The sequence below is a fragment of the Cherax quadricarinatus genome, chromosome 13 (genome assembly GCF_038502225.1).
Source record: "Cherax quadricarinatus isolate ZL_2023a chromosome 13, ASM3850222v1, whole genome shotgun sequence".
NCBI classification, from domain to species: domain Eukaryota; kingdom Metazoa; phylum Arthropoda; class Malacostraca; order Decapoda; family Parastacidae; genus Cherax; species Cherax quadricarinatus.
In genome coordinates this window covers 8,916,468-8,935,438 of record NC_091304.1, presented here as the reverse complement: position 1 = coordinate 8,935,438, position 18,971 = coordinate 8,916,468, and the positions used below count along the sequence as shown (strand labels likewise).

At 40.6% G+C, this 18,971-nt stretch overlaps 1 protein-coding gene across 1 annotated transcript in view; it reads right to left on the bottom strand.

Annotated features, from left to right (window-relative positions):
* The window catches only part of LOC128688494 (protein P200), a 224,990-nt gene that overhangs the window by 198,754 nt on the left and 7,265 nt on the right, over window positions 1–18,971 (bottom strand). Inside the window, exon 2 of the mRNA XM_070084463.1 lies at window positions 9,881–9,946. Within this exon, the coding sequence (XP_069940564.1) occupies window positions 9,881–9,946 (66 nt within the window). The remainder of the gene's footprint in view (window positions 1–9,880; window positions 9,947–18,971) is intronic.

Below are 18,971 nucleotides of genomic sequence, written 5' to 3'. Positions count from 1 at the left end.
TTGTTCCACCTTCTCTAAATGTCCAAACCACCTGTGGCTTGGTTAGCAACACACTTGCCTCACACACTGAGTTCCATGGTTCAATCCCTGGTATGGGTGGAAATGTTGGACATGTTTCCTTACACCTGCTACCCCTGTTCACCTAGGAGTAAGTACACACCTGGGTGTTAGTCGACTGGTGTGGGTCGCAGCCCAAGGGATGGTATATCTGTTACCCATCTATAAACATGCATATCCTGAAGTTTACCCATCAACCTTTTATCCACCAATACATAGACCAAAAACACTACTGTCATTATGCCCAGTATCATATCTTGAATACGTAGGGCCCCGTTTTACAACATTTCGCTAATACGGACATTTCAAATTATGACCAAAACTTTTTATACAGCTCCCTCCCCCACCTGACTCACTAATATGGCCTCTGCGTGCCACTGTTTGTTTACATCCTCTGTGAGCTCTGAAGTCTCTCCATTATGTCTGGAAACTTTCCAAAATTTCAAGTGGTTTAAAGTTATTGCGCATTTTACTCTGATAATATGTGTACTTGTACCTAAATAAGCTTACACACAGTGCTGGTGTGCAGGTACATGTTAAAATTACTAAGAGTGTCTTACTTGTCTTGACGCTATAATAATAATGATGAAAATAGTACTATGTAATAATAATCGCTCTGGGACACATTAAATGTCATATATTATGTTATAGACATTTTCATTAATCCATCTATGATATTTTTTCAAAATTATATAAGAAACACACTACATAAAATAAACATGATACATACACCCACAGTAGAATAAATTTAACATAAATATGAGTTGTGGCAGCTGGGTGGCTTCTCGGAGTGACGGAAAGAATTCTGTTTTCTCTAGTCCAACACCAGAGAAAATGTGTACACAATTGTATTACTGGGGGTAACTGTAGAAAGTTATTCTTTTCGTATGCCTTCACTCATGGCTATTTATTTATTCAATTGCACTAACGTGAAGACAACTTGTACACAATGTAAGTGTTTGTATTGTGGGGTAAATGCTTCACCAACTCATGCAAATGTACTTGTTTGAACCAAAAATAGATAGGTATTAATACGTGTTTCGCCTAACCAAGTGATTCCCCTTACATGTTCGTCTGTTTGTTTACATTCTTGGTGTCTCTCTCCTCTCGCGTTTGTGATGCATCTAAGGGTAGTACGTACGTAGTTAGAAATGATTAAAGTCAGTGAACAGGGCAATAATAATAATAATCGTACTGGGGCGCTTTAAATTTAAGTCGTATATTTTGTGTGGTTATGGTAGCTGGTGTGGGAGTTACCATAACTATCTGACTTCCCACAATAAATACTACTTCCCTCTCACCCTACAGTAAGTCTACAAATATTTTAAGGTAAGTAATGAATACACTGTGTAAATTTTACTTTTTATTGTCTTTTATTGCCTAGTTCTACTGTTAACTTAATATATGGTAACATAAATTAGTTATCTAGCATTTACAGTGGACCCCCGCATAACGATGGCATCACATAGCGATTATTTCGCATACCGCTTACTTTAATCGCAAAATTTTTCTGCAAGATACCGTTAAAAACTCACCGATTTTCGTCCGAGACGCGTCCCAATGTGCGCCTCACCCAGCCTCCATGTACCGCTCGTGCCATTGTTTACCAGCCAGCCTCGGCGCTAACATCCAAGCATACACTCGGAATATTTCTTTAGATTATTACAGTGTTTTCGGTGGTGTTTCTGGAAAATAAGTGACCATGGGCCCCAAGAAAGCTTCTAGTAACCAACCGACACCAATAAGGGTAAGAATACCCATTGAAATGAAGAAAGAGATCATTGATAAGTATGAAAGTGGAGGTCGATGCCGACCTAGTCAAGTTGTACAAGAAACCCCAATCAACCATCGCTACTATTGTGGGCACCAAAAAGACAATCAAGGAAGCTGTTCTTGCCAAAGGTTTAACTGTGTTTTCAAACAAAGATCGCAAGTGATGGAAGATGTTGAGAGACTCTTATTGGTGTGGATAAATGAAAAACAGCTAGCAGGAGATAGCTCTCTCAAGCGATCATATGTGAAAAAGGCTAGGAAGTTGCATGAGGATTTAATTAAAAAAATGCCTGCAACTAGTGATGATGTGAGGAATTTAAGGCCAGCAAAGGTTGGTTTGAGAGATTTAAGAAGCGTAGTGGCATCCATAGTGTGATAAGGCATGGTGAGGCTGCCAGTTCGGACCACAAAGCGGCTGAAAAATATGTGCAGGAATTCAAGGAGTATATAGAAACTGAAGGACTGAAACCTGAACAAGTGTTTAATTGTGATGAAACAGGCCTGTTCTGGAAGAAAATGCCAAGCAGGACCTACATTACTCAGGAGGAAAAGGCACTCCCAGGACATAAGCCTATGAAAGACAGGCTTACTCTTCTCATGTGTGCCAATGCTACTGGTGATTGCAAAGTGAAGCCTTTATTAGTGTATCACTCTGAAACTCCCAGAGCGTTCAGGCAAAAGAATGTCCTCAAGGATAATTTGTGTGTGCTGTGGAGGGCAAACAGTAAGGCATGGGTCACTAGGGAATTTTTCTATAACTGGTTACACCATGCATTTGCCCCCAATGTGAAAGATTACCTAACTGAAAAGAAATTAGAACTTAAGTGCCTCCTGGTGTTAGACAATGCCCCTGGTCATCCTACAGACATGGCAGAGCAACTTTATGGGGACATGAGCTTCATTAAGGTGAAGTTTTTGCCTCCTAATACCACTCCTCTCCTGCAGCCCATGGACCAACAGGTTATTTCCAACTTCAAGAAACTGTACACAAAAGCTCTGTTTGAAAGGTGCTTTGTAATGACCTCAGAAACTCAACTGACTCTAAGAGAGTTTTGGAGAGATCACTTTAATATCCTCAATTGTGTAAACCTTATAGGTAAGGCTTGGGAGGAAGTGACTAAGAGGACCTTGAACTCTGCTTGGAAGAAACTGTGGCCAGAATGTGTAGACAAAAGGGATTTTGAAGGGTTTGAGGCTAACCCTGAGAATCCTGTGCCAGTTGAGGAATCCATTGTGGCATTGGGAAAGTCCTTGGGGTTGGAGGTTAGTGGGGAGGATGTGGAAGAGTTGGTGGAGGAGGACAATGAAGAACTAACCACTGATGAGCTGATAGATCAACTTCAAGAGCAAGAGGCCAGACCTGGGGAAACTGGTTCAGAGGAGGGGAGAGAGAAATTGAAGAAGTTGCCTACTACAAAGATAAAGAAAATCTGTGCAAAGTGGCTTGAAGTGCAAACCTTCATGGATGAAAATCACCCTCACACAGCTATTGCAAGCCGTGTTGGCAACCTGTACACTGACAATGTTGTGAAACACTTTAGGGAAGTGATAAAGGAACGAGAGGTACAGGCCACTATGGACAGATATCTTGTGCGAAAGAAGTCCAGTGACTCTGAAGCTGGCCCTAGTGGCATTAAAAAAAGAAGGGAAGTAACCCCAGAAAAGGACTTACTACCTCAAGTCCTAATGGAAGGGGATTCCCCTTCTAAACAGTAAGAAGATAATGCTCTCCCCTCCTCCCATCCCATCAATCATCACCAGATCTTCAATAAAAGTAAGTGTCATGTAAGTGTGCATGCCTTTTTCAGTTTGTGTGTATTAAAATTAATATTTCATGTGGTAAAAAAAATTTTTTTTTTCATACTTTTGGGTGTCTTGCACGGATTAATTTTATTTCCATTATTTCTTATGGGGAAAATTCATTCACATAACGATTATTTCGCATAACAATTACCCCTCTTGCACGGATTAAAATCGTTAACCGGGGGTCCACTGTATATGCATTTATAAGTGGGGGAAAAATGGCATTCCGCTTTACGCGGTAGCCTGCCATATAAGCGAGGCCCTACTGTACTTATTTATCGTCTTTATCTTAACCCTTTGAGGGTTTTGGTCGTACTAGTACGTCTTACGCGTAGGGGTTTTTGTCGTACTAGTACGCATAAATTCTAGCGGCCTCAAATCTCACAGGAAAAGGCTGATAAGCCTAGATGTGAGAGAATGGGTCTGTGTGGTGGGTGTGCGCAGTAGGAAAAAAATCTGGGACCCAGTGGTGCATTGTGGGAATGCCATCATAGTACACAATTTCCACCGTGCCCTGTGGTAAGAAGTTCCTCACTCCTCGGCGAATTGGGACACTTTTGTTCCCCAGTGACAGTTCTAATACAGATGGAAGTGACAGTGAAGATGAGTTTCAAGGTTCTGGTGAGGTTTTGACCGAAACTAATGACCATAATATGGGTAATAGTGAGGAAAACCCAGACAACCCACAGCCTTCCACCTCTGGTGCTGGGCCATCTTGTTCACGTTCAGTTGTACCAGAATCAAAGAGGAAACTCCTATTTTCCAAAATCCCAGACTCAGATGTGAGCATTGGTGATGATAGTGATAGTGATTATGAACTACAAGCTCTTCAAACTTGTTCCAAGAATGGAGGAGGAGGAGGAGGCAGAGGAGGAGGAGGCAAGAGGAGGAGGAGGCAAGAGGAGGAGGAGGCAAGAGGAGGAGGAGGCAAGAGGAGGAGGAGGCAAGAGGAGGAGGAGGCAAGAGGAGGAGGAGGAGGCGGCAAGAGGAGGAGGAGGAGGAGGAGGAGGAGGAGGAGGAGGAGGAGGAGGAGGAGGAGGAGGAGGAGGAGGAGGAGGAGGAGGAGGAGGAGGAGGAGGAGGAGGAGGAGGAGGAGGAGGAGGAGGAGGAGGAGGAGGAGGAGGAGGAGGAGGAGGAGGAGGAGGAGGAGGAGGAGGAGGAGGAGGAGGAGGAGGAGGAGGAGGAGGAGGAGGAGGAGGAGGAGGAGGAGGAGGAGGAGGAGGAGGAGGAGGAGGAGGAGGAGGAGGAGGAGGAGGAGGAGGAGGAGGAGGAGGAGGAGGAGGAGGAGGAGGAGGAGGAGGAGGAGGAGGGGAGGAGGAGGAGGAGGGGAGTAGGAGGGGAGGAGGAGGAGGAGGGGGAGGAGGAGGAGGAGGAGGAGGAGGAGGAGGAGGAGGAGGAGGAGGAGGAGGAGGAGGAGGAAGAAGAAGAGGAGGAGGAAGAAGAAGAATACGTAATGATAACAATAATACATAATAACAATAATACATAATAATAATAATACATAATAATAATAATACATAATAATAATACATAATAATAATAGGTAATAATAATAATACATAATAATAATAATAGGTAGTTTTTCTTCTTCTCTTTTTTAGTAATTGTATACAGGAGAAGGGGTTACTAGCCCATTGCTCCCGGCATTTTAGTCGCCTCATACGACACGCATGGCTTACGGAGGAAAGATTCTTTTCCACTTCCCCATGGACAATAGAAGAAATAAAAAAGAACAAGAGCTATTTAGAAAAAGGAGAAAAACCTAGATGTACCAGGTGTTTACAGTGAAACATATAAGTGAACAGTATTTAGATAAGGCTAAAGAGGTCTTTGTGGCATTTATGGATTTGGAAAAGGCGTATGACAGGGTGGATAGGGGGGCAATGTGGCAGATGTTGCAAGTGTATGGTGTAGGAGGTAGGTTACTGAAAGCAGTGAAGAGTTTTTACGAGGATAGTGAGGCTCAAGTTAGAGTATGTAGGAAAGAGGGAAATTTTTTCCCAGTAAAAGTAGGCCTTAGACAAGGATGTGTGATGTCACCGTGGTTGTTTAATATATTTATAGATGGGGTTGTAAGAGAAGTAAATGCGAGGGTCTTGGCAAGAGGCGTGGAGTTAAAAGATAAAGAATCACACACAAAGTGGGAGTTGTCACAGCTGCTCTTTGCCGATGACACTGTGCTCTTGGGAGATTCTGAAGAGAAGTTGCAGAGATTGGTGGATGAATTTGGTAGGGTGTGCAAAAGAAGAAAATTAAAGGTGAATACAGGAAAGAGTAAGGTTATGAGGATAACAAAAAGATTAGGTGATGAAAGATTGAATATCAGATTGGAGGGAGAGAGTATGGAGGAGGTGAACGTATTCAGATATTTGGGAGTGGACGTGTCAGCGGATGGGTCTATGAAAGATGAGGTGAATCATAGAATTGATGAGGGAAAAAGAGTGAGTGGTGCACTTAGGAGTCTGTGGAGACAAAGAACTTTGTCCTTGGAGGCAAAGAGGGGAATGTATGAGAGTATAGTTTTACCAACGCTCTTATATGGGTGTGAAGCGTGGGTGATGAATGTTGCAGCGAGGAGAAGGCTGGAGGCAGTGGAGATGTCATGTCTGAGGGCAATGTGTGGTGTGAATATAATGCAGAGAATTCGTAGTTTGGAAGTTAGGAGGAGGTGCGGGATTACCAAAACTGTTGTCCAGAGGGCTGAGGAAGGGTTGTTGAGGTGGTTCGGACATGTAGAGAGAATGGAGCGAAACAGAATGACTTCAAGAGTGTATCAGTCTGTAGTGGAAGGAAGGCGGGGTAGGGGTCGGCCTAGGAAGGGTTGGAGGGAGGGGGTAAAGGAGGTTTTGTGTGCGAGGGGCTTGGACTTCCAGCAGGCATGCGTGAGCGTGTTTGATAGGAGTGAATGGAGACAAATGGTTTTTAATACTTGACGTGCTGTTGGAGTGTGAGCAAAGTAACATTTATGAAGGGATTCAGGGAAACCGGCAGGCCGGACTTGAGTCCTGGAGATGGGAAGTACAGTGCCTGCACTCTGAAGGAGGGGTGTTAATGTTGCAGTTTAAAAACTGTAGTGTAAAGCACCCTTCTGGCAAGACAGTGATGGAGTGAATGATGGTGAAAGTTTTTCTTTTTCGGGCCACCCTGCCTTGGTGGGAATCGGCCGGTTTTATAAAAAAAAAAAAAAAAAAAAAAAAAAAAAATAATAGGTAATAATAATAATAATAATATGTAATAATAAATGTTCACCCATGACAGTAACAAGATAAGGGGAGATAACATCTGATAAGTGCTGACGTTTGATGAGGGTAAATGAGGGTAGAGCTGATGCCAAAAGATGAGATAAACATCTCCCTCCCTTTGTTTTTGCTGGTATACTAACATTTCTGTCTGTCTATTTGCCTGTCTGTCAAGCTCCCTGTCTATCCGTCTAGCTCTCTGTCTCAGAGAGCCACAAGACTGTGTCATCACTTTTACTCACATCTTCAAGCAGAGTATAGCACTTTGTCTGGATTTCTTGGGTTATCCTAGGTAATTTATACTATGTATACTTGTATTTATGTGTACCTGTGAGACAGAGATAAAAAGACAGATAGAAAGAGAGAGACAGATTGAAAGAGATAGAATGAGGGAGAAAGATAAAACACCATTGTGTATGACACCATGTTTCAGAGTTCCACAAGCTGCAGAACTAATAGGAATATGTTCAGTGACTGTATATTGGTAAATATATTATAGAACAATAATAATAAACAATGTTTTGTATTGTTTGTTTTTGTAAACAAGTTTTGTAAACAATATATTGATAATTATGTTTGTGTGCTTATTGTGTTGTATACAACGAGTGTATATATGTACATTGCACCTTACTTTGGTCTCATAGGCCACATAAGTTATGTGAAAAAATAAAATAGTGAAAAAAACAACAAACCTTCAAATACAAGTAAACTAAAGTTTACCGGGTGAGCGGCAGTCGCCGCTGTTGCCATACGCGGCTCATTTTCTGCAAACTTCATGCATCCATATCTCCATAAGTATTGATGGTAAATTTTTTTTGTTTATCCTATAATGTTTAGAAAAAAAAAAACTCTATTTTTTCATAAGAAAAAATAATTTTTTTTTTTTTTTGAAATTTGGCCGACCCTGAGAACGAGTTTCGGAGAGGGCCTGTCGACCCTCAAAGGGTTAAAATACAGTAGACCCCTAGATATTGGCTGGTGCAGATATCAGCCAAATCGAATTTCAGCTGCTTTTTCGGCTGAAATTCTATCCTTGATTTCGGCCAGCAACTCGGAAATTGGCTGTATTGGACGCGTCCGCCTGCCACACCGTGTGTGTAAGTCAGTCTGGCTGTCTCTCTCGGTGAGTGAGAAACACTCCGCGCATTCATCCAAACATTTCGTTATAATACTATATTGTTTTTTGTGGTTGTTTATTGAGTGCGACTGCGAAATAAACCACCATGGGCCTAAAGAAAATTCCTAGTGCCAGCATCTGGTAAAAAAACAGACCTCTCTGGACAGTTTTTTGTGCAACAGGGGTGCAGTGACTCTCAAGCTGGTCAAGACAAGATAAGATTTCGTTCAGACTTTTAACCCCGGAGGGTTAGCCACCCAGGATAACCCAAGAAAGTCAGTGCGTCATCGAGGACTGTCTAACATATTTCCATTGGGGTTCTCAATCTTGTCCCCCAGGATGCGACCCACACCAGTCGACTAACACCCAGGTACCTATTTGCTGCTAGGTGAACAGGACAACAGGTGTAAGGAAACATGTCAAAATGTTTCCACCCGCCGGGAATCGAACCCGGGCCCTCCGTGTGTGAAGCGGGAGCTTTAGCCACCAGGCCACCAGGCAACGTCGTCGTAAGCTCCTCTCTTCTATGTGCGGGTTATTTGTGTATTGTTCCAGTCACAGTATTGTGCCTTTTTTTTGTTATTTAACAATCAGTCCTCCCTCTCTCCTCCTCTGTCTTCCATACACCAAGAAGAATCTTCAATAAAGGTAAATGTGATGTTAAATGTTCATTTATCTATTTCATTAGTCATTTTATTTAGTTCTCATTGTTTTGTGTATGTAAAACTAGTATAGTTAATCTTTAAAAAATGTTCTGTTTGTTAATATTTTTGGGCATCTGGAACAGATTAATTGTATTTACATTAATTCGTGTGGGAAATATTACTTCGTTTTTTTTCCCTTTTTGGATTTAGGTCGACCTTCTGGAACAGATTACGGCCAAAATCCAGGGTTCCACTGAACATATTACCTCTTATTAAAGTTCAATCAAAGGTTCCTCATTATCATTTACCTCTGGTACCCCAAAATTACCTACCATGGCCTCTACTCACTTGATTCAAAATTCCCTTAACAATCAGGTAACATCTCCCAAAATCTCTCTCTATACTCCTCTCTTCTCCAGGTGCATAAAAAAACAGATATTCTGTTCAATATTTTTCAGTCAAAATCTGTACCAAAAACAGCAAACTTTACTAACTTGTTTTTCAATTCACATTTTCTAGGTAGTATTGTAAATTTTTCACCTGTTACAAGGAGCTTGTATTACTGTATACCACGCAACAAAATTCCAATCTAAAAAGAGCCTTTACTAGCGCAATGGAGTATACAACTTTTTTTTATACTATCTGCATATCCAGGATTTATATATAACAGAAAGTAAATATAAAACAAAACATCCCAATCACAAAAATTAACACAAAAATAAACACATCAGGCAAATTATACACATATTCCTCAACAAGTAAGACATGCAACAATGTGTGAAATATTTGAGGGTAACACTTGCAGTTAAGGAGATAAAGTCTACCAATCGCTGACTGGCTGAGATGCGATATCAGTTCTGGTGATACTTTATATGGGTTACCCCTCCCCTCCCCCAAAAATGCCTATTTGAACAAACCAAACAAAATAAAGCAATCAATAATGCACATCTCAACCAATTAATAAGTCAGTTTACCATCTCTCTCATTGAATGAAAAATTTGTTAACAGAAATAACCAGAAAGTTCTGTGAAGTCTGCTCATGACTTGTCAACTACCTGTTAAAGAGTTTAATACAGATGTTATTGATTGATATATGCAATTATATGTACCAGGAAGTGAATAAGAGATAAAATGTAAATCAAATCACACATTAGGAGCAATGCATTTTGGATATTGAGAAGAGTAAGGGGAAGGGGGTATATTCTGTGCATAAAAGCCGTGCTTCTACCTGGGACAGGAGTGCTTACAGGCCATGGCTTTGAGAGCTAGACGCTCCTGCTCATATTCTTCACGTTGCAAAGCCTCCAAATGAGCTGACCAGCAGACAATCAACAAAGCATTAATTTTAGATTTGGTACCCTATCTAAAAACTAACTTTAGTAACTAAGCACTGTACAAAATCATAATACTAGACTACTACAGTATATAAAAATAAGTACAGGTATTACTAAAATTTATAAACTACAGTGGAACCTCAGAGTTTGAACTTACCAGACCTCAAATGAAACAAAGTTTAAACAATTTTGTTCAGAAAAATTGACCCAGTCTTTGAATGTTTTTCTGGAGTCTGAATATGTTGGCTTGTTTAAAATCCAGTTGTAAAAGTCTTTACATAAAAGCCCTGTCTAAAAACTGCTTTGAAGTGACCTTTGACACTAACCTAACTCAAGAGACTTTTGGAAGAATCAGTTCTACATCTTCCAGTGTGTAAAGCTGATAATTAAAGCCTGGAAATACTGTTTCAGACATTGAACTTTTCGCGGTTCAAACATCACCTAGAAACCAGTTAAACTCAAACACTGAGGTTCCACTGCATATACATACGTATTTACATTCATTCCCTCACACAGCCCACAATATTCATAGGCTTCAGCAATAGTGGAAAATGTAACCTGCTTATCTGGATTTCAATCAGAAATCATTCTCATGCACTTACTGTCACCACTATACAGTATCTCTACCCCTAATAATTACCCAAAACGGTCAATATAGTGCTGTACGTATTAATATGCTTATAACAGCATTGCTGTTTTAATATGGTATATGGTGCAAAGCTCTGTATTAATCAACAAATTATATTAATTTAGGTCTTAGGATATAACCTAACTTCAGCTAGACTATATAGCGATACAATGTCAAATACTGAACCGTAATTTTTAAGTTGCAGTTTTAGTATGCCCAAAATGCTCTGTACATACGTAGGAGATTATTATTATAATCATGGGGGAGCGCTAAACCCATAGGGATTATACAGCGCCTGTGGGGGGGGGGATGGAATGTATTCAGGCTTAATTCAGGGAACTGGAGCACAGATCCAATTCCCTAGATCAAGAGCCCCTCACCAGCATCAAGGAACCTCCCTTGAGGGGTGTATATGCAGGGAGTTTCCAAAATGTATTTAGTAAAATTCATCTAAATTTGTAAAAATTTTGTACACAGGGGTCATCCCACACACTAAAAACAACAGACATAGCCCCACTCCATAAAGGTGGCAGTAAAGCAATTGCAAAGAATTACAGATCAATAGCACTAACATCCCATATCATAAAAATCTTTGAGAGGGTTTTAAGAATCAAGACTGCCAACCACCTAGATACTCATCAATTACACAACCCAGGGCAACAAGGGTTTAGACCAGGTTGTTCCTGCCTGTCCCAGCTACTGGACCACTATGACAAGGTCCTGCATGCTGTAGAGGGTAAACAAAATACAGATGTACTAGTATACACACTTTGCAAAAGCTTTCGAAGAAGAGGTGCAAAATCTCGAGGAAATACGAAAAGTGTACAGTTTTATAGAAATGTGATAAACAGTGTACAGTTATCAGAACTTATTGTGATGGAGTGATGTATACAGTGTGTGGTAAACCTGTAGTTAGCAGTGGTCGCTATATACACAACAAAAATCATTATTCCTCCAGTAATCTCCATATTGAAGCCATCAGTGCCCAAACACACAAGTTATACTTTCTGTATCAAACTGAATACTGTTTAATTTTTTTCAGTAGTCCTTTTATGAGCTAGTCCAATATCACCCAGTGAGTCTAATCCAGATCTGCCCAGACTCATCCAACGACCGGATTCAAACGGATTCGTTGATAACAATGTATCCTCTGATTTCACTAACTGACAGGGCTCTACGTGCCCTATCAAACACCCAAATAGTAACTACAACAAATAGTTACAATACAGATAGACAGATCTACTGTTAAGGTGCTTATTAGAAAAAAGATATAGTGATCACTAACTGGATTTTCCAGTTTTGCTAGATTCGGGAGGATTCAAACAGATTTCGCTGGATTTGGGTGGATTAAAACACTTTTTGTGGAAATAATGCCAGATTCTGGCGGATTCAAACGGTTTCATTGGAAATAAAGCCAAATCAGAAGAAGTTACAAAAAATTAAATACATCGGGGAATTATAGACTAGCTAGCTAGGAGAGTTGTCCAGTATTGTAAGATGACCGCTACCATGAAGATTTGTGTAGTCTGCAGAAAGGTTAAGGGATGAAGACAGGCCTGGATTGCTTGCCATCTGTGTGGTCAGTGGTCCCATAGTATATGCAGGGACATTAAACTAGTGACCACACTTGACATAAACTCAGAGAGATGTTTTTGGGTATGCCCAAGCGAGATACACCTGTATGAGGAAATGACATCTATATTAAAAGACAAGAACAACAATAAAACATCCTTCTTGAAAGACATGTCAGCATGGCATGACAGCTGGAAAAAAAAAAAGATGGGTGGTAGGGACGGGGCTGTCTTGGACAGTGCTCCTGAGGGGGCTAGTACTGTCCTGGAGGACAGTGCTGAGGGTGCTAGTGTTGTCCTAGAGGAAAGTGCTCCAGAGGGTGCTAGTGCTGTCCTGGAGGACAGTGCTGAGGGTACTAGTGTTGTCCTGGAGGACACTGAAGACAACCTTATTCAGTCCACAGAGGTTCAAAATAGAGATACTACTGGAGTTGGAACAAAATGGGATAAGGCCTCAGGAAATAGTGTCGACATACTACCAGCAAAACCTGGTGGAAGCACTGATGTCCATACAGGGGTAAAAGATATTGAGGAAACAGGAAAAATAAATGCACCAGCAATGAACACAGCTACAATAAATCCTAGCAAACAGAAGTACAATCTATGTAAATACTACTATGCCTTGGGTATCTGCAGGCACGGTATATCTGGTAAAACAGGTGGGACATGCACCTTTGACCATCCCAAAAAATGCCGCACCCACATGACAACAGGAGACTGCAACTTCCCTTCTTGCAACTCATTTCACCCAGAAATGTGTCACTCATCAATCCACGAAAGAAAATGCTACAATGCTTACTGCCAGACACATCATCTAAAGGGGACTAGAAGACACAGACCAGCCAGACTATGGGAAACAAGAGAGAGGAGCCACAACCTCTCCAGGGACAGAAGGTTTTTAGGGCCAGAAGGAAAAAAAGACTGGCAAGAAATGATAATCATCCTACACCACCTGAAAACACTTCTGGAGCAGGGGCATGGACATTGGCCTCTACCCCAGAACAACAGATATTAGAGCCAGCAAATAAAACCCCCCCTAAATTCCACCAATATGACATTTGTCTTTGCAAACATACAGGGTCTAAAGCTGTCAAAAAACAACAAAATTCCTTACATCAAGGGACTGCTCACGGAGTCAAATGCAATGTTTGCAGCATTCACAGAGACCCACATAAAGGATCATTATGACCACGAAATATGGATCCCGGGTTATAACCTAGTCCGATGCGACAGACTAAACAGGCAACAAGGAAGGGGGGGAGGGGGGGGGTTGGCCTGTATTTTAGAGTCGCTCATTTGCACAGAACTACTAAACACCTCAAACGATGTAGTTGAAGTTTTGGCGGTAAAGATTGAAAACCAAAACTTTGTCATTGTGGTAGTATACAAGCCTCCAGATGCAACTTCCCAGCAATTCCAGGAGCAGCTTGAGAAAATTGACCACTGTCTGGAAAATCTCCCAACTCCTGCTCCTAACATCTTACTACTAGGAGATTTCAACCTGAGACACCTAAAATGGACGAGTATAGCAAATAATGCTTTAGCAGAGATCAACCCATGAGGCAGCTCAGATGAAAATTCACACACACACGAACTATTAAATCTTTGCAACAAATTCACCTTAAACCAGTAAATAGTAGAGCCTACAAGACTAGAAAATACGCTGGACCTCATCTTCACTAACAATGATGGTCTGATACGTAATATAACTGTATCAAAGACAATTCACTCAGATCACAACATAAGAGGTACAGATATGTATGCACAGGGCTCCGGACCAGCAAAATGTGAGCAGTCATTAAGGTCTCTTCACGAAATTCAATTTCAATAACAAAAACATACAATGGGATCAAGTAAACCATGTCCTAAATGAAACAAGCTGGGAAGATATCCTAAACAACACGGACCCAAACATCTGCCTTGAAAAAATGAATTCTGTGGTTCTTGAGATCTGCTCAAGACACATTCCATTAAGAAAAAGAAAGAGAAGATGTAAACTAGAAAGAGAGAGACATTCCCTATACAGACGAAGGCGAAGAGTCACAGAGCTGCTGAGTGGGGTCAATATATCTGAAATACAGAGGGAAGCAATAGTCAATGAAATTGCAAATATCGAACTTAAGCTGAAGGAATCTTATAAGAGACAAGAATCACAGGAAGAACTAAAAGCCATAAAGGAAACTGAAAAAAAAAAAAAATACTTCTTCTCTTATGCCAAATCTAAGGGAAAAACAACATCCAGTATTGGGCCCCTGCTTAGGCAGGATGGGACATACACAGATGATAGCCAAGAAATGAGTGAGATACTAAAGTCCCAATATGACTCAGTGTTCAGCAATCCACTGCACACTCTAAGAGTCAACAATCCAAATGAATTCTTTATGAACGAAACCCAAAATTTGGCCATCCCAAAACTCTCAGATATTATTATAACTCCACAAGATTTTGAAGAGGCAATTAATGACATGCCCATGCATTCTGCCCCAGGCCCAAACTCGTGGAACTCCGTGTTCATCAAGAACTGCAAGAAGTCCCTATTGTGTGCCTTCAGCATTTTATAGAAAGGGAGCATGGACACAAGGGGTCATCCTACACACACTAAAAACAACAGACATAGCCCCACTCCACAAAGGTGGCAGTAAAGCAATTGCAAAGAACTACAGACCGACAGCACTAACATCCCATATCATAAAAATCTTTGAGAGGGTTCTAAGAAGCAAGATCGCCAACCACCTAGATACCCATCAGTTACACAACCCAGGGCAACACGGGTTTAGAGCAGGTCGCTCCTGCCTGTCCCAGCTTCTGGACCACTATGACAAGGCCCTGGATGCGGTAGAGGATAAACAAAATACAGATGTAGTATACACAGACTTTGCGAAAGCTTTTGACAAGTGTGACCATGGTGTAATAGCATACAAAATGCGGGATAAAGGAATAACGGGAAAAGTTGGTAGATGGATCTATAATTTCCTCACAAACAGAACACAAAGAGTAGCAGTCAACAGAGTAAAGTCTGAGGTGGCTACGGTAAAAAGCTCTGCTCCACAAGGCACAGTACTTGCTCCCATTCTATTCCTCATCCTCAATTCTGACACAGAGATGTAAGCCACAGCTCCGTGTCTTCCTTTGCGGATGACACCCGGATCACCATGGCAGTGACCTCCATAAAAGACACTGCAAGACTCCAAGCGGACATCAACCAAATCTTCAAATGGGCCACTCAAAACAATATGAAGTTCAACGAAGAGATATTTCAACTACTCAGATATGGAAAGCTTGAAGAAATTAAAAATGTGTCAGGGTATACGACAAATTCTAACCATACAATAGAGAGGAAAAGTAATGTGAAGGACCTGGGAGTGATAATGTCAGAGGATCTCGCCTTCAAAGACCACAACAATGTATCTGCCTCATCCGCTTGAAAAATGATAGGATGGATGAGAACCTTCAAAACTAGGGACGCCAAGCCCATGATGATTCTCTTCAAATCGCTTGTGCTCTCTAAGCTGGAATACTGCTGTACACTAACTGCCCCCTTGAAGGCTGGTGACATTGCAGACCTGAAGAGTGTACAAAGAACTTTCACAGCACACAAAAGTATGATAAGGCACCTAAATTACTGGGAACGGTTGAAGGTCCTTGATCTGTATCCCCTGAAATGCAGGCGAGAGATTGGTACCAAACCTGCACACGAAAATCATTCCATATGAAAGCAAGACTCAGCAGGAGATGCAACATTCCCCCGATGAAAAGCAGGGGCGCCACAAGTACATTGAGAGACAACACAATAACTGTTCAGGGCCCAAGACTGTTCAACTGCCTCCCAGCATACATAAGGGGGATTACCAATAGACCCCTGGCTGTCTTTAAGAAGGCACTGGACAGGCACCTAAAGTCAGTGCCTGACCAACCGGGCTGTGGTTCTTACATCAGCTTGCATGCAGCCAGCAGTAACAGCCTGGTTGATCAGACCCTGATCCACCATGAGGCCTGGTCTCAGACAGAGCCACGGGAGCGTTGACCCCCAAAACCCTCTCCAGGTAAACTCCAGATATTGTAATTGTATTGTAATTTTTAATTCTTCTGAATCTTTTGTTTACTTTCTGATTTCCTTAAATTTACATAAATCTTGGTGTATAATTATGTATAATATAGTATATGAACAGCCACCTCCATCCGTATATTTTAAATGTCTTGCATGTTTTTCTCTTTTTTATGTCAGTCTTTAAATTAATAATAGTTAAATTATCCTTCATTGCCTCATGATATGTCTCCAGCATTTTATTATTTTTGTCATTAAACATTTATATTAAACCTATGTGAATTTACAAAAGATTCAAATTTTTAACTATTTTTGAAGCAGTTACCCAACAGGAAACTTCTTGCATCTTCTGGTAAAGATATCCATATTTTGGGGCTTTTACTTGCATGGACCTTTTACTCAGGTCATGTTAAACCTGTGAGATACATATCAAAAAAAAAATAAAGTACCAAATTTGTGTTTTTGTATTGTTTCTATGCATTCAGCTGCAGCTGTTAAAATTGGGTTAATGTTTATAGTGAGTATGTATACAAAGAATGCACAGTAGTATGTGTAGATGTTCTGTCTGTTGAGCAAATTTAAACTTTTGATTAGCAGGGGAGGGAAAGGAGGTAGCGTGTCATCTGGAACCTGACCGAGTGATCATTCTAATAAACTGCCTGAATTTAATTGAGTTACAATGGATTAAAAGTGATCTGCTTTTGTACTGTTTTTAGAGGTACATATTAGCATATTTTTTTTTAAAAGAATGACTGGTGATCTATATTTTTCTTTTAGATAAGTGCTGGATATAAGCTGCTGTCAACTCCAATACATACTTGCCTAACGTATTGCTATGACCTGCTTCCTCTAGTGGACTCTGCCCACTTGCAATGTCTCAACTGTTTCAGCTCGTTGTTTCCAGTAAACGAGCCCCTGTTCCTTGCTCATATGCTGTACTTTTATTTATTTATTTATTTATTTATAAATTTTAGCATACATACAGAGGTACAAAAAAATACAGGTAAGAGCAGCATGCCAAAGCCACTTATATGCATAGCATTACAGGCTGGCTTAAAATTAACTTAAGATTAACTAAGCAATGATGAAATCAGTGATAAGACATTATTGTAAACAGATAACTATAAAATACAAATGAGTATTACAAAGACAGGTCATGTGGTTGCATGCATTGCTGTTCATTCAGGTAGTGTATTTAAAAAAAAAAAATAACAAAGTTAGGTTTAACATTTGTTTGAAGAGGGCCAAGGACACTTCCCTGTGGGACACCAACTGTAATTGGTTGTGCGGAAGAGCTTGCCCCATTTGCGTACACATATTGGTTTCTGTTGCTGAGGTAAGACTTGAGGTAGTTGAGGGAGTGCCCTCTAATACTATAGTGTGACAATTTTACGTGGAGCAAGTCATGGTCAACTGTATCAAAAGCTTTACGTAAGTCAATGAAGATCCCCAGTGGGACTTCTTTTTTCTCTATTGCAGTGTATATATGTTCAAGCATGTGTATAATAGCATCATTAGTATTTTTATTAGGCCTGAATCCAAATTGGCAGGGGTTGAGAATGTTATGGGAGATGAGGTAGGAGTAGATTCGTTTATGAATTAATTTTTCGAAGATTTTTGAGAGAGGGTGTAAATTGGATACTGGCCTATAGTTATTCAACTCTGTTTGGTCTCCTCCTTTATGGATCGGGGTGACCCTTGCTATTTTGAGAACTGTAGGGAAGGTGGAGGATTCAATGGATTTGTTAAAGAGTGTTGCAATGATTGTGACGCTTTTTTGTATATAAAGGGTGGTAAGGTATTTAAATCTCCTGCCTTGTTTTTCAGTGCGTTGATAATAAGGGAGACTTCATATGGGTTAGTCGGAGCTAGGAACAGTGTGTTCGGGTAGTTGCCAGTGAGGTAGTCATTTGGTGGGGTATCTGAGCTTGGGATATTATTGGCAAGGTTTTGACCTATTGAACTATTGAAGATGATGAACTAAACACATCACTTCTTGGCAGAGGAACTGATTACTCAAACTCCCTCTTCACATCTTTTACCATTTTCTCTGCAATGAATTGATAAAGCCACTGGTTGACAAAACATTTCCACAAGAATGATGCTTAAGTGCCCGTGATTCAGCCACTTGCTGTCCCTGTTCACCTAGCAGTAAGTAGGTACACCTGGGTGTTAGTCACCTGGTGTGGGTGGCATCCTGGGAAACATGATTGAAGAACCACAACAGAAATAAGACAGACAGTCCTCAATGATACAGTGACTTTCTTGGGTTATCCAGGGTGGCTAACCTTCAAGGGTTAAAAAACCCAACAAATCATATCTTATCTTTATCTCATTCATCTGCAATCAGTGAATAATAAATCCTGGCATGATAAAATCTGATTTTTCATATTCACAGGGAGGTTCTAATCTTATAAGTGGCATACAGTGTCCTCCTCTGGCTTGAATTTACAGTTATGTGAACAAAGTTAAGGATTAAGGATTTTATTTCTTTGCAGTTTACAATGTGTAATAACAATTTTGATTTGCTAAGTACAAAGAAAGCCACTATCATGCCAGGGCAGTTCGGGCAGACTAAACCTAACCTAATGCTTAACAGACTACTTAATACTAGGCATATATAACATAGTTGATTCAAACTAAACATCGTTTTTTAATATTTCAACAGAGGTAGTTAGTGGTTCAGCAGTAACTGAATTTATAATTGAGATGAATTGATAAACAGGTTACAGTATTATATTTTGGCACATTTTACATAAT